The 20,166-nt window shown below is 35.1% G+C and overlaps 2 protein-coding genes across 3 annotated transcripts in view; one reads left to right on the top strand and one right to left on the bottom strand.

The window, feature by feature from the left end:
• Positions 1-5,405, top strand: part of ARHGEF33 (Rho guanine nucleotide exchange factor 33) — a 129,569-nt gene extending 124,164 nt beyond the window's left edge. Inside the window, exon 21 of the transcript XR_009357381.1 lies at positions 51-5,405. The gene's annotated coding sequence lies outside the window, so the exon portion shown is untranslated. The remainder of the gene's footprint in view (positions 1-50) is intronic.
• The window catches only part of SOS1 (SOS Ras/Rac guanine nucleotide exchange factor 1), a 145,492-nt gene that overhangs the window by 37,354 nt on the left and 87,972 nt on the right, over positions 1-20,166 (bottom strand). For both annotated transcript variants that reach the window (XM_059188529.1, XM_059188530.1), the window contains exons 9-10: positions 6,847-6,974; positions 5,400-6,055 (exon numbers count right to left, since the gene is read on the bottom strand). In XM_059188529.1, coding sequence (XP_059044512.1) covers positions 5,400-6,055; positions 6,847-6,974 — 784 coding nt within the window. The remainder of the gene's footprint in view (positions 1-5,399; positions 6,056-6,846; positions 6,975-20,166) is intronic.

The raw sequence follows: 20,166 nt of genomic DNA, 5'->3' as shown, positions 1-20,166 counted from the left end.
AAGATTTTCGCCAAGCTCACTAGCTGCTCTGCTTCCTTCCCTCCATACAGTTTCTCTGTACCAGTAGCTGCCAACTCTCCCATCAAATCCCTGGTCCAGGTTACTTCGAACGGGAGCTGCAGTGACTTTTTTCTGCTGCCTTGTCTCCTTCACTTGAGAACTATTCTTTGATAATACTTCACTGCACAGTTCTTCAAAACCTTAGGAATTCAAAATATACCTATGTTAATATGCAGAAGACAGCACGCTAAATCTGAGGTGATAATTCAATCCTTTCTTCTTAGGTACCTATTTTGATTGACACTTGACATTTTATTTGGCAAGGTCAATGAAAATTTATGAAATATTTGTTACATGGAGTTATTTATGTCAAGAATGCCCCTCCCCCCACCATAGTGAACCGCTGTTAATCAGGATGTCTGTTCATGTGATAATTCTCCCTTTAATACAGCCATTTAAAAAGCCACAAGGAACAATAAGCTTCTCAACAAGGATTTATAAACAATCACTCTTGAATTCCTTAAAAAAGGAAACAGACGCTATGCTGACGCACAAACACTTAAAAAAAATTATCAGAGAGTTTAAAAATAGAACAGCACTGCCCTATAGATCAAAAATTGTTCAAAAGATTTTTTTTTTTAAAGTTAAGACACCCAAACCGAACTTAGATAGGCCGCAAACTCAAAAGAAAGCTAATGCAGGTTTTTGAGGATTTTCTGAGGGTGTAAAATAGCAATAAATACTTTAAAGAAAACTATCAACCGGCTTGTGTTTTTTCAATATCATTTTCTAGAAAAGAGTACCACACACAGGATACACCTTTTTTCCACACTTCAATATGAAAAGCTTGTATTTGTACACAATATCAGTTCTGAATTTTCCCTACCTCATGGTCACCTCATTTCTCTAAAGTAAGATTGTCAAACCAGATACACCATTACCAAACATTTCTTTACTCGTGTCGTTTTAAGTCTCAATAATTAATCTGTACTTTATTTCCTTCCGGTAACTCTGAAACAGAATTAAAATTCCTACTCTCATCTCTTTTTTATGAACCTTGCTTTGTGCTCCTCTTAAGGTAGGTAAGAAAGTCTCTTCGTATTCTTGCCAGATTCAGAATGATCTAACTAGACAGTGTCCCCTCTCCAGCATTTCAAATGGATTCCAAAGTTCTGATGCAGTGAGCAAATTAGTCTATGTCCAGAAATACTGGATCTCAGAGATAAGCTATAAATCAGATTCCATGTAAGACCCTGGTGTAGTCTTTTAAGCGACAATTAAGCATTTTCTAATTTACCTAAATTTAACTTTTTCTCCCAGAAAGCTTTCCTATACAGAGCAAACATCACCAGTAAACTGGGTTTTGTTAAAAAGTAAAATTATGATGCGCAATATCTAACTGTATACTAAAATCTATGCATTAAAATGGAAGTTTATCTATAGCCAGAGATTATTATTTATTTCAATAAGAGGAAAAAAAATTAGTCTGCTTACATCTTCATAGTAAACTTGTGTTTGTCCAATAAGGAAAAAGCCACTTATATTACTGGCAATTCAAACCAACCAAGAAGTTCTCTTTATTTTTATTATTTGATATCTATAATAAAAATGTATTTTAATACTGAAAAAATTTGTCTTACATGAGTCACTGTAACATGGTGAAAAGTACAGTATGTTAAGAATCAAGAAACCTAAGTTTTAGTCTTCATTCTGCAATTAATTGGTATGACTTCTGGAAAATCATGTAACTTTCAGGGGCTTTGGGTTTTTGTGTATTAGTGAGAGATTGGTCATCTTGTCTAACACTGCAAATCTATAGCTCTGCTTCAAAATTACTGTTAAAAACACCTGAGGGATCAAGTTGGCTAAAGCCATAGTGAAGTCTGAATTAAGTAAGGTTAAACCAGTTTTTCTTCTGGGGTGTTTTGTTTTGTTTTGGTTTTTGTTTGTTTTTTTGGACAATTTCTGAACAATCCAGAACCTAGAAAATGGTCTGTAAGTGGTGCTTAATGGATATTAAATTTTCTCATATATTACAGCCAATGTCTTTTATTAAAATTCTGTATAATAAAAATGTGCAAGTTAAATTTTAGCCTTTATTTCAGCCCATTTTGCACTGAATGTTCTCTCCAATAAAAATATCTACCAACTAAACCTCTCGCCCACCTCTGCAAAATAGCAGACCAATAATTCTAAAAACAAATGGTAACTTGATCTCTTATTATTGTAGTGAGGACTCAAGAGTACTTTCGAGCTGAAAGAGATCTTAAAAAATAATTGCTTTCATGTTTACGAGTTCATAGACATCTACTGAAAACAAATCCCATATTGCCAGTAACATGTTTGTGACAGACCTTATAGAAGAGCTCAAATAAACTAGTAATTAATACTAATTTGTAGGTATTGTGAACCACAACTCAAGAAAGTTGCTTGTGTATGCCAGTTACACCAGTAATATACCTTCATGACCTATGTTAAAATATCCAATTAAGCCTCAAAAGAAGAAAGAAAAGAAAAATGCAAAAAAAAAAAAAAAAACACAAAAAAAACTTGGCCACATTTCTAGTCAACACTGGCATTTTATTCCTCAAGAAATTAATGAAATGAATTTTTGAAAAACTTTAATTTCTTAAAAAAGTAAAGCAATCTTGTCAATTTAAATGTGAAACACTTTGCAAAGTGTTACAAATCTAGAAATTTCAGTGTTTTATACTAACTAGAAATAAAACCATTTAAAATACGATTCTATTCAAAAGCTAAAAGTTAAATACAAATAAGAGGAACTATCAAAAGTAATTAGTAAGACAGCACAGCAAAAGTACTATGTCTACACACTAGGCTAGCATCATGCATGTCAAGGAGAGAAACTTCAGATACCCTAGAAAAACTTTCAGCTATGCTTGTTCAAGTTTTGTTTTAAAGTGTCCTCATTCAAAAAATAAATAAAAAGCACAGTTCCCAGAAAATATTTAATTGTAATTCTGCAACTGCTTACTAATGATGTTAGTTCTATGAAATGTAGCAGTCTAAAAAAAAATTTATCATCAACAATCAAGTTTTACAGAAACAATTATATTAAAAAATTTGGAATCTGAAAATGTTTTCCAACTCCAGTACCACTGAGGTCTGATAGTAAACACTAGTTGAGTCTTTAGCACTTTTCTACTTACACTGCTCTACAGGAAAGAAACAAAACAAAATAGTACAACTTTTGTCTTAGGTAGATAAAAATCCAAGGATTAATTTTACTTTAAACAGTCTTTTCCACACTTCAACATGAAAATTATTCCATAGTTTTCATATTGAAGAACTCAAAACAAAGGTATTTAAAATCAAAGGATGAATGGTTTAGAGTGCTTATGCTAAAGAAATCAGGGAATCTTGTAAGAGCCTTAAAAATCAGAATGTGGCAAGAAGAGCAATCTGAGCTTATAGAACATTAAAAATTCCTTTAAAAAGCAAAGAAATAAATATTTTGCAACCGTAATTTTCGAGTAACTTAATGAACATCTTTGTAGTTGTATTCTAGATCTTAAAGAGTATACAGAAGTTGATGAAGATCACAAAATAGATTGGTCATATTAATATAAATGGTATTTCTTGAAAAGTTTCATATGTAAAAAAGATACCAGAATAATCGTTTTCTTTTTCATGTAAAATCCTAGGCAGATTATTTAACTTTCCCATGCTTAGTTTTTTTCATTTTTGAGTCAGTAAAATGAATACACTGACTGCATACGTTTCTAGGTGAAAAATCAACAGAAAAATTGGAATCCCAGGCTAGTCTTCTTTCACTATCTTCAACATGTGTCAGCTCCTGCCTGCTACTACCAAATGGAATCTGTTTAGAGAACCCAAAATGCTTTTAATAGCCTACAAAAAACACTAATATTTCACTATGGAAAAGGCTATCAAAAGAACCACCAATTAGAGGCTAAATAAAAATTAAAAAACAAAACAAAATCCTGGCTTATTTATTACAGAGACATGTGGAGATCATGAGATATTATATTCATAAAAGTGCTTTGGTATCACTGATAAAAATATTCTAACTTGATTTCACTCTTTTGAAGGAGGCCCTGATAGTTTCCAGGCCATTTAAGTAGTTCTGACTGGACATGTAATAAGTTGAATATATCAACATTATCAAAAGTTATTCATCTTTCTTACAGTGGATCTTTAAAAGTTTAATTTAACTGGTGCCAGAACACCTTCCAGAGAGAACTGAGAACCTATTTAGAGGACTTTAAATAAATGAAAACACAAAACACTAATAAAAAAAAAAAAAACCCTCCCTCAGAAACACACATCTTCTAGAAACAGGAATATATTTAAGCAGGAAGTATAGGGATGGAGGTTAACTTTCACATTCGACTACTTAGAGCAGCATTTATGTTTTAAGAGTTATGTTTTGAGTTAATATCTCTTTATAATTAAAAACACTCTTTGAAAGTAAGTTTACATTTATGTTTACAAGGAGTTTTTACAGGTCGTAGTTCATCTATTCTTTCCAAGTCTGAGGTTGCTGTTGTGATGCTCATTTTTGAGATGGAAACTGAGGTTCTGGGACCTGAAGGAACTGTGATAGAGTGAGCATGGAAATCCAGATTTGTTGCTCTTTCAACTATACCATACGCTACAGTTTACAATTTCCAATCTTTCCATTGTGTAGGAAAGTTGAAGGTCGAGGAACACTGGATTATCATGGGTGACTTTCTAGAAGAAATAAAATTACTTTAAAAAAAGAATCATTATGTTTGTTTCTTAACTCTCAAAAATTACATTTGATTTGGTCTCTACTAATCTTCCTAGGTAGTCTGGACATGTTTGTCTCTAAAAACTGCCCTGCTGAGGTAAAATTGTTTTCTTAAATGACATCGGTTGTAAAGTGCAAAAAAACCTGAAACCTTTAATGACTTTCAGGATTGCTAAATTTAACTAAGTTTTAGGAACAGAAATTAGGAAAAAACAATGCTGTGCATATTTGTACTACAGCACAATTGTGGTGATGAATGTACACTAAAATTTTTACTGACTTTATAATCTCAGTAATGGAAAGAGAAGAAAGAAAAAAGAAAAAGAGGTAAAAGTCGTTAGACCCTAATGATGATGATTTAGCACTACTTTTAGTTTTGTTTCCACCACTAATTGGATAAATTTAGCCAAGTGATTTTATATTCCCATTTGTAATTCTGGTTATAAAGTTAAAAATAATATGTGAATGTGGTAGCAAAAGTATAAATGGCAGTATTTTTAGGTAAAGGAAAATGAACTCGAAATAATGCAGAAGATCTTTTGTTGTTAGTCTGCTTTCTATTTTAGGCACAGTGACTTGTGCAGCAAAGAAAATCAGCTGGAAGCAGGAAAATAAAAGTGACAGGCCACTTTTTATTCCTTACCTGCATACATATGGTATGTGAGCCTCTCTATTAGCTTAATAACAGTTCCTGCTTTGATAATTGGAATTCCAGCCTTGGGCTGCATGTTTTCTTCAAATATTATATTCTCTTCAGAGTCAGGCTCTGCAAATCTATAAACATCGGCACTAGGGAGCCTCATCTGCTCCTCCTTCTCTTCCTGCAGCATCGTCACATCAAGCATCCTCTCCAGCGTACTCCGGTATTGTAAAGATATCAAGGCTGCCATCCAATTGTTTTTCTCTTCAGCTGACTTGGCAGAAAATATAACACTATTTTCATCTTTTAAAATTATTTCAAAAGCATGCTTGTACTCACTGGTGTCATCTTTGTCATTAATTTGTACCTTTCTCATGAAAAACTTTTCTTTAAGACGGTATTCTGCATTGCTAGCACCAGGAAGTCTTGGCTGCCCATGATTTGATTTACAGCAAATCATTAAGCCATCAAAGAGAAATATGTGTCTCTCATGTTTGGCTCCTACACGTGTAAGAGTTCCTTCCATTATAAATTCATTGCAACACTGTCCAATGTCTTTTCCCTCCCAACCATCAATATTCTTTTGAATCTCGTTCATTTTCTTGATTGCTAGTTGTTTCCCCTTCATTTGCTGACTATAAAACCGACATGCAGATTCACTGGGATAAAGGAAAAAACATTATTAGTACACAGACGACAGACAATCTAAGAATTCATGTAAATAAAGGACAATGGAAAAGTACATTTTAAAAAGTTGCACTGAGAAGGTTTTCACTAATTCTCCAAATATATTAGTGTTACAAAACTGTACCATTTTAGGAACTAAAGCAACACAGTAGAGACTTTTTTAGTGCTCTAAAAAGAAACAAGGACTACTGACGAAATTCTACTCTATAAACTTAGCTAGGTAATGATTATTTCTACCTTGGCTACTAAATATTTAGAATGACATATATTAAAAAGTAGCCCAATATGGTAAAAAAAATAATTTAAGAGACTTAAAAAATTATTTAGAAATGTTTAAGTGGACAAGACCTAGAGCTAACAAACATGCACATATTATAATTAAGAAAGTGGAAGCAATGTTATCTGAATTAATACCTCAAGTTACATAATCCCTAAAATAAAGGACACTACCAATTTTACTTTGACAGAACGATGATGTTGACATAAATCTACTCAAGACATTTTTCTCTGTCTCTCCTTTAGCTTACCAGTTGACTCTCAGGAGGTCTTGTCTGGGAGTATGCAAGGAAAATGCACAAATATGAAAGGTTTTTCAAACAATAACAAATTCTCTTGGCTTTGATGTCACTTCCTCTGAAAGACCAAGCTTGTCACTAAAACTATTTTCTTCATTGTTTACTTGAGGAGGGAACTGGGATCCCTGAATTTACACCAGAATATTCAGAGTGAAAGGGAAGATTATTAAAAAAGTAAAAATATTCACCTCAATCTTCGTTTTGCAAGACTTTTAGAACATATTTTTTCCATACCACTCTGAACATTAAGCAAAGCTGTTATTGCTTGTTTCAAACATTCCTTGTCTTCTTGATCTTCACTCTTTTCTTCTAACTGCTGCAAAGGCAAAATGACAAATCTGAACCCGCAGGACAGTTTTGGATGAAAAGAACAGGAGCTCATTTTATTCAAGAATGAAAGTAACAGTAATTCAAATCTTTCTGCAACAATAAAATTTTTAAACATGTCATAAAATATATTCTTTCAAAAAAGTGTTTTCTTCTTTAGGTATTATTTTCTGTATTATCATACAACCGAGTGTTTCACATTAAAAAAAAAAAAAGAGAGAGCAGAAGCAGTGTTAAAAGATGTCACAGCTTGTGACAGCCTGTGGTGTGCAGTTTCTCAGAAGCATTTGTCTGAAAACAGATGAGGGACATAAATTATCTTCTTAACCTGCATAGGATTTGCCCAGTAGTAAGCACACAGAGATGTTTCTTCTCAAGCGTGGAATTTGGTCTTAGGTTTCTGATTCCAGCACTATCATAGCAACAGGATGATTCGAAAGACAAATACACAGAGAAAGATGGAGTATAGTGGAGAGGAACTTAGACACAAAACCTAGAACCAAATTTTGCCTCTACTTCTGTGTGACACTGGGGCAGATTATCTGACTTCTGAGTTTCATTTTTCTCAGCTATCAAATGAGGCTTGTAAAAAGCCTGCCCTGCCTACCTAATGGGGTTCTTATTAAAAATCAAAGCACTTTATAATGTACAGAGTAAGTCTAAGTTGTTTTCTTCATAGTTCTACTACAGGTTTAACGTTTAGTATCATGAACTTTGTCAGCATTCACAGGTTAAGATTTTGAGCAATACCAGAAGTGTACACATTAGTGAAACTCAAGCACATTTTCTTTTAGTGGCAAATATACTATATATGCTAGACAGAAAGTCTGTACTTAATAAGGACTGGGTCATCAATAAACACCAATTATCAATATAACAGGTGACTATAATTCAAGCAAGTAGTTAACTGAGGTATGAGTTATAATAGATGATAAGAATTCTGTCAACTTCTCAACCTGTTTCTGGCTACCAAAAAGAAAATATTAATAAATAACATGTATCAGTAGTTTTCATGCAACATTTAAGAACACTTATTCTCTAGGGGCGCCTGGGTGGCTCAGTGGGTTAAGCCGCTGCCTTCGGCTCAGGTCATGATCTCAGGGTCCTGGGATCGAGTCCCACATCGGGCTCTCTGCTCAGCAGGGAGCCTGCTTCCTGCTCTCTCTCTCTCTCTCTCTCTCTGCCAGTCTCTCTACCTACCTGTGATCTCTCTCTGTCAAATAAATAAATAAATAAATCTTTAAAAAAAAAAAAAAAAAAAAAAAAAAAAAGAACACTTATTCTCTATCATAAAAGAAAAGATGTGAGAAGTAAAACCATAAAATATTCAAAGTAATTTGCAAAGGTTTACTTTTCAATGAGCGTAATTATTATTACTTTAAGGATTTATAGTTGAGATATTCCTTAAAGATCAACAACACATTCATTTTCATTTCAGCTGATAAAGATCAGTTATACAAACATACACATACTGATGACTTGTGAAAAGTAGACATACTTCTTACTCAAAGCCTCAACCATTTTTATAAAAATAATTTGCTTAAAATATCATAAATGCTCAGGTATTCCAGAAGAAGTAAATACCATATTGTGATGTCTATTTAATGCTCAGTTTTATCATCCAAATTTTGGATACTAAAACCTCACCATACTTTCAACAAAAAGGACCATCTGCACTTTGTAGTCTTAATTGTGTTAACTGTGTTTCAAGATAATCTCCCAGAAAGGGGGAAAAATATTTTTTTCTCAAAGGATAAAAAAAACTTTTATATATATTAAAAAAATACGAGATATCATTTACTCATTAGTTTTGCTCTTCACTATGGCCAGCTAGATTAAAGGAAGTCAATGGCCAACTGTTCATAAAAAGGAAGCTATTAGGTTTTTACTTAATGGATATTACGGATAGGCTGAAGGCTGGGCTTTGGGCATTCTCTCAAAACACTCTCCATTCCTATCATTCTAGAACTACTTGCATCTTATATGGCAGAATTTCGGGTGACAAAACCTAACCATTAACCTTACTGAGTTTAGGCTTCCAACGCAACAATCTCACACTGAAAGCAATGTTCATTAAGAAAGGACAAAACTGTATGCGGTGTACCAAAAGCACCACTAAAAACTATTTCACTGAGTTCTTTCAGAATGTAATTCCTCCAGAGTCAGTAGAACATAAGGTAAGTTTTTAATCTTAACGAGCTGGCACCAAGAGGTGGCAGAATACTGAATCCTTCATATTTATCCTTTTATTTTTTTATATTAATTCAGGCAAACATACCTAACATCACACAAAAACACACAGTTTTAGCACATGTAAAAAGAGCATGAAAGTAACCAATCCACTGAGACACACATTTGATTTTCTATTCTAAAAATGTTTAAAGCTTTTGGTCATTTATCTACTATTTAACTATAACATTTCACATATAGAATATACCAGTATCTTGAAAGTATTGTTAATACACTTTAAACCCACAAACCCAAAGTCTATGTCAAACCCGTAAGACTCTACTAATGGAGTAATTTTTAAATGCAATTTTTACCTTCATAGCATTACCTGAGCATCTAAAATAAATTTCAATGTAATTAATGACCTTTCTCATAAGCACTTTTGCTTAACATAGCTGATATAAACCAGGCACTGGTGCTGAATAATTGAAGCTAACTGCCAAGAAAGCGGTGGCTCTTTGTTGCTACAGAAACAAAGCAGTGGCAAAGAGTTTACCTAATTCACAACATATAAGGGCTTCCTTTTGTTTAAAAAACACAAAACCTTTGAATTCATGTTTTTATATCTAGAAATTAATTTTTCCAACATGAGATTCTATAAAATGAAGAAACTGCCATGCACTTGATGGTGGTGACAGGCAAAACCCAAGATTTCTCAGTTCAAGAACCTTTTCAATACACTACCTAAAAAACTGATATAACTTAGAAATGCCTATTAAAAAAATACTTAACAAATAAAACCTATTCCATTCAAATAGGTACATTGCAATGCACAGGATGACAAAATATATAATCAAGAAATATATAATTGTCTAATGTTTGGGACATGGAATAAACATTTGTTTTTATCTTAAATATTGTGTGTGTGCATATATATATGCACACACATATATAAAGAGCTTATCACAGAATGGGAAAACACAAGCAAAGATGGGGACTGTGTTTTGACCACGGAATGGTTACCTATATACTCTTTGATAAGATGCTAAGAACAGATTACAAAGTAGAAAATACATGGTCAACTGGTAAATTTAATTTACTAGTTCTGTAAACAAATGTATGGAATACTACCCAAATTATTCCAAAAACCAATGAATTAAGCCAACTGCTCCTGACTCTTTGCTATCTCATAATTTACACATCCCTTTAAAGGCTGAGCACAAGAAAGGCAATAATCCTCAATTATTCTTTTACAGTAGCAGCACAACTAGAAAGTATGGGTGGAAAAAGATGCAATTCATAACTAAAATGAGATTTAGAAATTGCAGACTTCAATTACTCATGCTATTTAAGTTTAAAAGTACACTTCATAATCAGTTCCTTTCCCCTCAAAAGTTGTTTTATCAGTAGGGATTTTATATATACAGATAATTTTTTTAAAATACACAAAATTTCAACCAGTAAGTGATGTTATATTAACAAAATTTGATCTTCTTTTACTTAATCAGCCTAAACCCTCATTTTCCCCCAAGGGAAATGGAATAAATAGTGTAAATTTGTAGTATAAACAGTATAAACTTAACAGTACAAATAGTACAGCTTTTCCATTATTGTAAATCATATAATACCTTTATTAAATTAGCCAATATAAAAATGAAATCTTAAAATATAAATTGTAACATGACTTATAATTCACTGTTAGGAAAGAAATGCAAAATTCTCAAAGTTTTTGAGAAAGTTACATATTTTATTTAGATAATTAAGTATGGTCCCCTGTATATTTAGAGTATTAATAGGACCCGAGTGGGAAAAAAAAAAAAAAATCAAAAGGGCATATCTACAGGGGAAAGCCCATCAAGTGCCATTTGGAATGAAATTAGCAAATACTTGCCCTTCACTGTTTCCCCTCCTACTGCTGTAAACATCACAGTCATAACCAATACTGCAGAAAAGCTTCATAAAAATGCAAGAATTTCCAGTAATGGCAATGAAGTTAAGAAGTCTTGAGAGCCCTCCCACAGATAACAATTATATAATCTGGACAAAATGTAAAAATAACTATTTGTAGGCACTGGAAAACATCTAGAAGAAAGCATAAACCAGCAGCAGCAATTACTCTTGAAAAGCTACAACTCCCAAGTGTATACACTTGCAAGATTAAGGCTTTCCCCAACCTCTCAGAGCAACATACACCGTGGGGAGGAGTGAGAGGAAGAGAGCCTCTACAGGCTAGAGATCAAAGAGCACAGTTTAGGAGGAAATTTAAGGGGGAAATCTGGAAATGAATGAACTGCAGAAGTGTTGACATCCAAAATCTGAAAATAAACTTCTCCAAGTACCTGGCTGATGCACGGGAAGACCCACAGGAGGCAAAAGAGCAGGCAGAGACCAAAGAGGAATCTACTTGTGAAAGTAGAATCTTCTCGTGAAAGCTCTAATGGATGAGTTCTGAGGCTCTTTAAGAACGGAGTTTAGTCCCCAAATGTACAAAGCTCAGGTAGCAGAAAGCTGAAGACTTACTGGTTTCAAGTACCAGGGGATAAAGCCTAAAGCTGACAGAGTAGCTGGAAATTAAGAGGGAAATCTCCGGGCATAAGGAAACCACAGAGACCGTGCCCCCAAATCTGAACTAATCCCTGCCCAAATACTTGTCTGACTGCCAAATCATACACATGTAAGGGAGACCCAAGAGAATCAGCTAAAAAAGCTACATATGGAAATCCTAGAAAGTGAAGAGAGATACCAGTTGCTTCATAATACAGAAGAGATCAATTTGAAGCTGAATCCAGGAAAGTTAACTGCATACTAAAGTAAAAAACCAATATTCCAAAAACAAGAAACCCAACAATCCTCCACACAATAGAATCCAGAATTGTTAATGAGCAAACAACAGGGAAATGTGACCCATGTTCAGGGGGAAAAAAGTCAGTTAATAGAAAATGACTCCAAGTGGGCCCAGATGCTGAATTTAAGAAGGGCTTCAAAGTGGCTTTTATGATCATATTCAAAGAATTAAAGGAAAACATGGTCTTACTGAGTGGACAGATAGGGAGTCTGTGGAAACTATAAAACAAAATCCAAATGGAAATTCTATAGTAAGCAAGATAATAACTAATAGTTCAATTGACAGATTAATAAAATACTAATTTGAAGAACAAGGAAGGATAAGATTAAAGAATAATGAACAGTCTTATGGATCTGTGGGACAACACAAAGTAGTTCAACACACACGCAACTGGAGCTCCAGAAGGAAGGGAAGTGAAATAAAAAATGGCAGAAATATGCAAGCATAATGTAAAAGCAAGTTAAAATCTGAAGTGTGGAAAGGAGTCTGAAACTTTAAACAGGATATCAACCCTAGAAAGGATTAGACATAACACTCATTTATGAAAATAAGATACTTTAAAAAAACCATCTCCCTGTTTTTAGCAGAGAGAAGATTACCAAAATTATAAATGCACCTCACAGTTTAGTTGATTTAAAATTTAAAATTAGAATAGTACAGCAGTCAGCTGTTTACTGTTTCTTGTTACAATGGCTACTGAATTACACTATCTTATGTTTAACTTCAGACATTTGATGTCTACAGTCAGATGGAATACCATTTAAGCTCACTGCTCTAAGTCCACGGGTTTTGGATAAGAATTTCCAAATTTAGAAATCTAGTTCAATGGAATGGAAGCTTAAAGAGACCTCCATTGGGCTTATTTTTATGACAGAATCTACGCTAAGTCTTCTCTTATTGCTGGTATTAAGTCATCAACTCGTGGCAGTACAAAAAAAAAGTGTGGGGGCGCGTGGGTGGCTTAGTCTTTAACCATCTGTCTTAGACTCAGGTCATGATCCCACCATCCTAGGATCGAATCGCACTGGACTCCTTACTCAGCGGGAAGACTGCTTCTCCCTCTGCCACTCCCTCTGCTTGTATTCCTGCTCTTGCTATGTCTGTCAAATAAATAAACAAAATCTTAAAAAAAAAGTCTGAAGCACAGAGCAGTTAAACCAGATGCAAAACATGAAAAAAAAATTAGATAAAAAATGATCTAGTGTAGATGTTTGATTCCGTCCAGCTCCCAAACTGGAAAAGCACCAAATCAAAGCCATTAACAAATGTATACAACGGGTTTGTAGTAGGGGTTTGCAGGGCAGCCCTCTTTACAAAGAGCTTTTGGCACACTATGTGAAGGCCACTAGTGGGTGTTCAAAGTGTATGATGTAGCACAATTTATATTTCGCTCTTCCAATTTGTTTTGTGTAGCATTAAAAAAATTTTTTTATTTGACAAAGCACAAGCAAGGGGATCAGTAGAAGGAAAGGGAGAAGCAGGTTTTCTACCAAGCAGGGAGCCAGATGTGGGGCTCGATCCCAGAACCCTAGGATCATGACCTGAGCTGAAGGCAGACGTTTAACCATCTGAGCTACCCAGATGCCCCTTCTTCAGCACATTTTTTTTTTTTAAAGATTTTATTTAGTTATTTGACAGACAGAGATCACAAGAAGGCAGAGAGGCAGGAAGAGAGAGAGGAAGAGAAGCAGGTTCCCCGCTGAGCAGAGAGCCCAAGGCAGGGCTCGATTCCAGGACCCTGGGATCATGACCTGAGCTGAAGGCAGAGGCTTTAACCCACTGAGCCACCCAGGTGCCCCTTGTTCAGCTTTTTTTTTTTTAATTTGGGGGGATAAAAATCTCTTAATTTTAACATTTCTCAATTTTTTATCCTAAATTTTCCACTCACTGTACCATTCAGTCCTAAGATTTTATCTGTAATCCTTTCCCACAATTCTAGTACTTAAACATTTGTGGCTACAATTTTTGTAATATTTTTGTAATATTTGCAATCTTAAGGGGAAAAAGGGTCAATCTTCAAATGAGTCTGCTATGTAAAAATCTAGGAATATTAGAAAATTTAATGTTAAAATTTTTTTTAAGATTTTATTTATTTGACAGACAGAAATCACAAGCAGGCAGAGAGGCAGGCAGAGAGAGAGAGTAGGAAGCAGGTTCCTCACTGAGCAGAGAGCCCGACATGGGGCTTGATCTCAGGACCCCGAGATCATGACCCGAGCTGAGGGCAGAGGCTTTAACCCACTGAGCCACCCAGGTGCCCTTAATGTTAAATTTTTTTAAATTTCTTTTTAAATATTTTATTTTATTTTATTTTAAAGATTTTATTTATTTATTTGACAGAGAGAGATCACAAGTAGACAGAGAGGCAGGCAGAGAGAGAGGGGGAAGCAGGCTCCCCGCTGAGCAGAGAGCCCGATGCAGGGCTCAATCCCAGGACCCTGACATCATGACCTGAGCCGAAGGCAGAGGCTTTAACCCACTGAGCCACCCAGGTGCCCTTAATGTTAAGTTTTTAAAAATTTCTTTTTAAATATTTTATTTTAATCTCTATACCCAACATGGGGCTCAAAAAAAGATCAAGAGTCACATGCTCTATCAACTGAGCCAGCAAGATACTCCAAATTTTAAATTTTAATACAGAGAAAGAATCTAACCACATGAGTCTCCAGATTAAAGTTGTTAGTGTTCTTATTTTCTAAAATAAAGCTTGTGACCAAGATAAACACTGCAATGTTATAATGAAATAACATCAACTACAATACTTACTATTCTGTTGGTCCTCAATTTAATCTTACTTAAAAACACATGGTTGTTATGATGTGTTAAAATTAAACCCGGACATGTTTTCTCTCAATTATTTTGCTAATCTTGTACTTTTTATTACCAATAAAACCTAAGAAAGGTATAGAGATTTTAAGTGTTAAATTTTCTATTTTTTCATTTAAGACAAAGCATACATGATAACCCCAAACCCAATTACATACACTTAGTCTAATTCAGATGATTATGTTAGTAATTTTGAATTCCTGTCCATTTTTACCTGGCTATAGCCCATCCTGCCACAAGTCTGTTGGCTTTTCACTAGATTTTTGTGACTAAAATTAATTGTAAGTCTATGATCAGTATGAAATTATACTTAAATTGGGTTAATAAAAACAATATATGTATATATTGGTTTAAGAAAGACATTATATACTGGAAAATCAGAAAACCAAAAATGAATATAATTCTATAGCATACCAAAAACTAATTGTAATGGGTTGAACTATATTCAAGTTCTAACCTCTGGTGCCTGCGAATGTGATCTTATTTGAAAACTGGGTCTTTGCAGATATAATCAGGTTGAGATAAGGTCAGACTGGATTAGGGTGGGCCCTATACCTGTTGACTCGGCATCTGCTGCGTAGGAGAAAGGAAGAGACTTGGATGCAGAGATAAAAGAAGAACAGAGAGCTGCGGGAAAAGCCATGTGAAGAGGAGGGAAGGAATGAAGCAATGGCATCAAGAGCTACCGAGGACTGCTAGGATTCACCAGAAGCTAAGAGACAGGATTCTGCTCTAAAGTCTTTAAAGGGACTGTGGCTCTGCTGATACCCTAATTTTGAATTTCTAGTATCCAAAACCATGAAAGTACAAATTTTTGTTGTTTTTAAGCCATGCAGTCTGTAGTACTTTGCTCTGGAAACCCTAGGAAATGAAGATACTAATGTACGTATAATGGTATAGATCTGAACCCAGTTTTTTTTTTTAACTGAGGGGAACTTACTTTTCCTTAGATTATATGGTCAACATATTTACACAGTCCCAAGTAACAGCTCTAAATTTGTTTAATAAAGCAAATCAAACTTCACATAGAAAAAAGAGTATTATTTTTCAGTTTCAGTAGTATTCAAGTCTTAATTACTTAACTAAACTTTTACTTTCTGAATTTATAAAGTTTAAAGAATTCTAAATTTCCAGGGCACCTGGGTGGTTCAGTCTGTTAAGCGTCCGACTGTTGATTTTGGCTCAGATCGTGATCTTAGGGTCATGGGATTGAGCCCTGCATCAGGCTCTGTGCTCAGCAGGGAGTTGCTAGAGATTCTCTCCTTCTTCTCTTTATTTTTTTAAAAGATGTATTTATTTTACAGAGAGTGCACATGAGCAAGCATAGGGCAGGGGAGAGGGGAAGAGTGAGAGAGTGTAAGAAACTTTAGCAGACTGTGCTGAGCATGGAGTCTGATGAGGGGCTTGATCTCAACACCATGAAATCACAATCCGAGCCAAAACCAAGAGTTGGACGCTGAACCAACTGTGCCACACAGGGGTCCCAGATTCTCTCCTTCTCCGTCTATTCCTTGCCCCTGCTCATGAGCTCAACTTCTAATAAATAAATAAATAAATAAATAAACCTTATTGAAAAATTCTAAGTTTCCAAAATTAGTTTCATTATATACAATTTATAGTTAAGCTTCTTCGAAAATGTAAGACATTTATAGGAATTCTAAGAAAATTATTATTTTTGCCATTTTTTTTTAACAAGTATTTATTGTCTAAGAGCCAGACACTACTAGGCATGAAAATTCAAAGCTACTCAGGGCTCACATCCACTCTGTGTGGAGCACAGTCTAAAACAAGGTGGACAAAAACGGGACAAGTTCTATGAGGCAGTATGATGAGAGGGAACTCAGTAAAAGGATCAGCCTAGGGAACCAAGGGAAACTTGACCAAGAAACCAAGATTTGAACAAACTCTTTGACAAGTAGGAATTTCTCAGATGAAAGGGGATGGCAGAAATAGAAGAAAAAGTCCAGGAAACAGGAACAAAAGCAAAGTGGAATTCTGAACAGGTCTGATATATCCAAGGCTGCTAAAAATTTTCTTATGGGTAAAGCACAAGGTGGGAAAGACTAGGTATTGAGACGAGCTAGAAAGAGGCTAAAGAATTTAGACTTTGGGGAAAGCTGATAGGGAACCAACTGCACTTTTTAAAAATTTTATTTTATTTTATTTATTTGACAGAGAGAGATCACAAGTAGGCCGAGAGGCAGGCAGAGAGAGAGGAAGGGAAGCAGGCTCCCCGCTGAGCAGAGCCCGATTCGGGACTCGATCCCAGGACCTCGGGATCATGACCTGAGCCGAAGGCAGCAGAGGCTTAACCCACTGGCCACCCAGGCGCCCCACAACTGCACTTTTAAAACTAAAGGTTCCATGAGGCATAAAGGCCATATAGGAAGCCACTACAGTAGTCCCTGCAAGACATGCAGGGAGGAGGGGGGCATGGGGGCAGGGGGTGAGGCTGGACTAAGGCAGTGTTAGTGAAATATAGGGAACAAAGTAACTTCCAGAAATGTATTATGTTTTAAAGATTTACTTTAAATCTTTAAAGTAAATTTACTTTAAATCTTTAAAGTAAAGAATGAGTGAGCACACATACAAAGATAGAGTAGGGGGAGAGAGAGAGGGAGAGAGACTCCCAAGCGGACTTTACACTGGGTGTAGAGCCTGACACCAGGCCAATCTCACAACCGTGAGATCACGATCTGAACCAAAACCATAAGTTGGATGCTTAACTGACTGCGCCACCCAGATGCCCCAGAAATGTATTGTTTTAAAAGGGTTTTATGCCTGCAACTCCACCAAAACAAAACAAAACAAAAACAAAAACCAACTAGAACTGGTAAATGAATTCAGTAAGGTCTCAGGATACATAATTAATATACAGAAATCTGTTACATTTTTATATGCTAGCAATGAAGTAGCAGAAAGACAATGTAAGAAAACAATCCAATTTACAATTGCACCAAAAATAACAAAGTACCTAGAAATAAATTAAACCTAGGAGGTGAAAGATCTGTACTCCAAAAACTATAAAACACTGATAAAAGAAACTCAGAGGACACAAACAAATGGAAAGACATAAATATTCCACACTCATGGATTAGAAAAATCAATACTGTTAAAATGTCCATACTACCCAAAGCAATCTACAGATTTAACATAATCCCTATCAAAACACTAACATTTTTTTATGGAACTAGACAAATAATACTAAAATTTGTATGAAACTACACAAGACACTGAATAGCCAAAGCAATCTTGAGATAGAACAACAAAGCTGGATGTATCAAAATCCCCATTATAAAGCTATAGTAATCAAAACAGTATGGCACTGGCACAAAAACAGACACATAGATCGAAAGAACTAAATAGAGACCCCAGAAATAAACCCCATCTTTATGGTCATTTAATCTGCAACAAAGAAAGCAAGACTATGCAATGGGTAAAAGACATTCTCTTCAACAAGTGGTGCTGGGAACACTGGACAGTTACATACAAAAGAATGAAACTGGACCACTTTCTTGTACCATACAGAAAAATAAACTCCAAATGGATGAAAGACCTAAATGTGTGACTTGAAACCATAAAACTCCTAGAAGAAAACAGGCATTCATTTCTTTGATATTGGCTATAGGAACATTTTTCTAGACATATCTCCTCAGGCAAGGAAAATAAGCAAAATTAAACTTTGGGTCTATACCAAAATAAAAAGCTTTTGCAAAGTGAAGGAAACAAACAAGAAAAATAAGAAGGCTCCCTATTGCATGGGAGATAATTGCAAATGATAGATCCAATAAGAGGTCACTATCCATGATATATAATAAACAAACTTAGGGACCCCTGGGTGGCTCTGTCAGTTAAGCATCTGCCTTTGGCTCAAGTCATGACCCCAGGGTCCTGGAATCGAGTCCTGCATTGGGCTCCTTGCTCAGTGGGGAACCTTTTTCTCCCTCTACCTCTGCCTACTACCCCCCCCTTGTGCTCTCTCTTTCTGACAAATAAATAAATAAAATCTTTTAAAAAAACAAAAATAAAAACAAAAAACCCTATATACAACTCAATGCCAAAACCCACAAGTAATCCAATTAAAAAATGGGTAGAGGACATGAACAGACATTTCTCCAAAGACAACATACAGATGTCCAACAGAGCACACGAAAAGATGCTCAACATCACTAATCATCAGGGAAACACAAATCAAAACTACAATGAGATATCACCTTCTACTTAATCAAAGTGGCTAAAATAAAAAACACAAGAAATAACAAGTGCTTGTGAGGATGTGGAGAAAAAGGAACCCTCATGTGCTGTTGGTGAGAATGTAAATTAGTCAGACACTACGAAAAAACCTCCATACTTGGAGGTTCCTCAAAAAATTAAAAATGTTGGGGCGCCTGGGTGGCTCAGTGGGTTAAAGCCTCTGCCTTCAGCTCAGGTCATGATCCCAGGGTCCTGGGATCGAGCCCCGCATCGGGCTCTCTGCTCAGCAGGGAGCCTGCTTCCTCCTCTCTCTCTGCCTGCCTCTCTGCCTACTTGTGATCTCTGTCTGTCAAATAAATAAATAAAATTAAAAAAAAAAAAATTAAAAATGTGATCCTGTAATTCCACTACTGGGTATTTACCTAAGGAACATAAAAATTTGAAAAGATATACACACTCCATTTATTACAGCATTATTTACAATAGCCAAATTATGGAAGCAGCCCAAGTATCTACCAATAGATGAATAAAGAAGATGTGGTGTACACATACAATGGAATATTATCCGTTCATAAAAAAGAACGAGATTTTGCCATTTGTAACAATATGGATGGACCTGCAATGTAATGCTAGATGAAATAAGTCAATGAGAGAAAGACCAATACCACATGATTTCACTCATATGTGGAATTTAAGAAAAAAACAAATGAACAACAAAGAAAAAAAGAGGACAAACAAAAAAACAAATTTAAATACAGAGAACAAACTGATGGTTGCCAGAGGGAAGGGAGGTGAGAAACCCCTGAAGTAGTTTAAGGATTAAGAGTACCCTCTCTCGAGGAGCATTAAGTAATGTACAGAATCACTGAATCATTATAATATACACCCGAAACTAATACAACACTGTGTGTTAATTATACTTCAACAAACATAAAACAAAAATATAGAAGGGTTTCATGGTTCATCTAATTTGGGAAACTCTAGAAAACCATTAGATTGCTTCACTGCACAATTTTACAAAGTCCAAATATTCTAACATATTTTGAAAATTTCTAGGAGTATATAATTAAGGATGTAGTCTTTCTCCAACATATCTGACCACTGCACATCCCTCCCCACAACTTTTTATTTAGAATATCTCATGGGA

The sequence above is a fragment of the Mustela lutreola genome, chromosome 9, assembly GCF_030435805.1.
Source record: "Mustela lutreola isolate mMusLut2 chromosome 9, mMusLut2.pri, whole genome shotgun sequence".
NCBI lineage: Eukaryota > Metazoa > Chordata > Mammalia > Carnivora > Mustelidae > Mustela > Mustela lutreola.
This window is presented reverse-complemented; position numbering and strand designations above follow the sequence as displayed.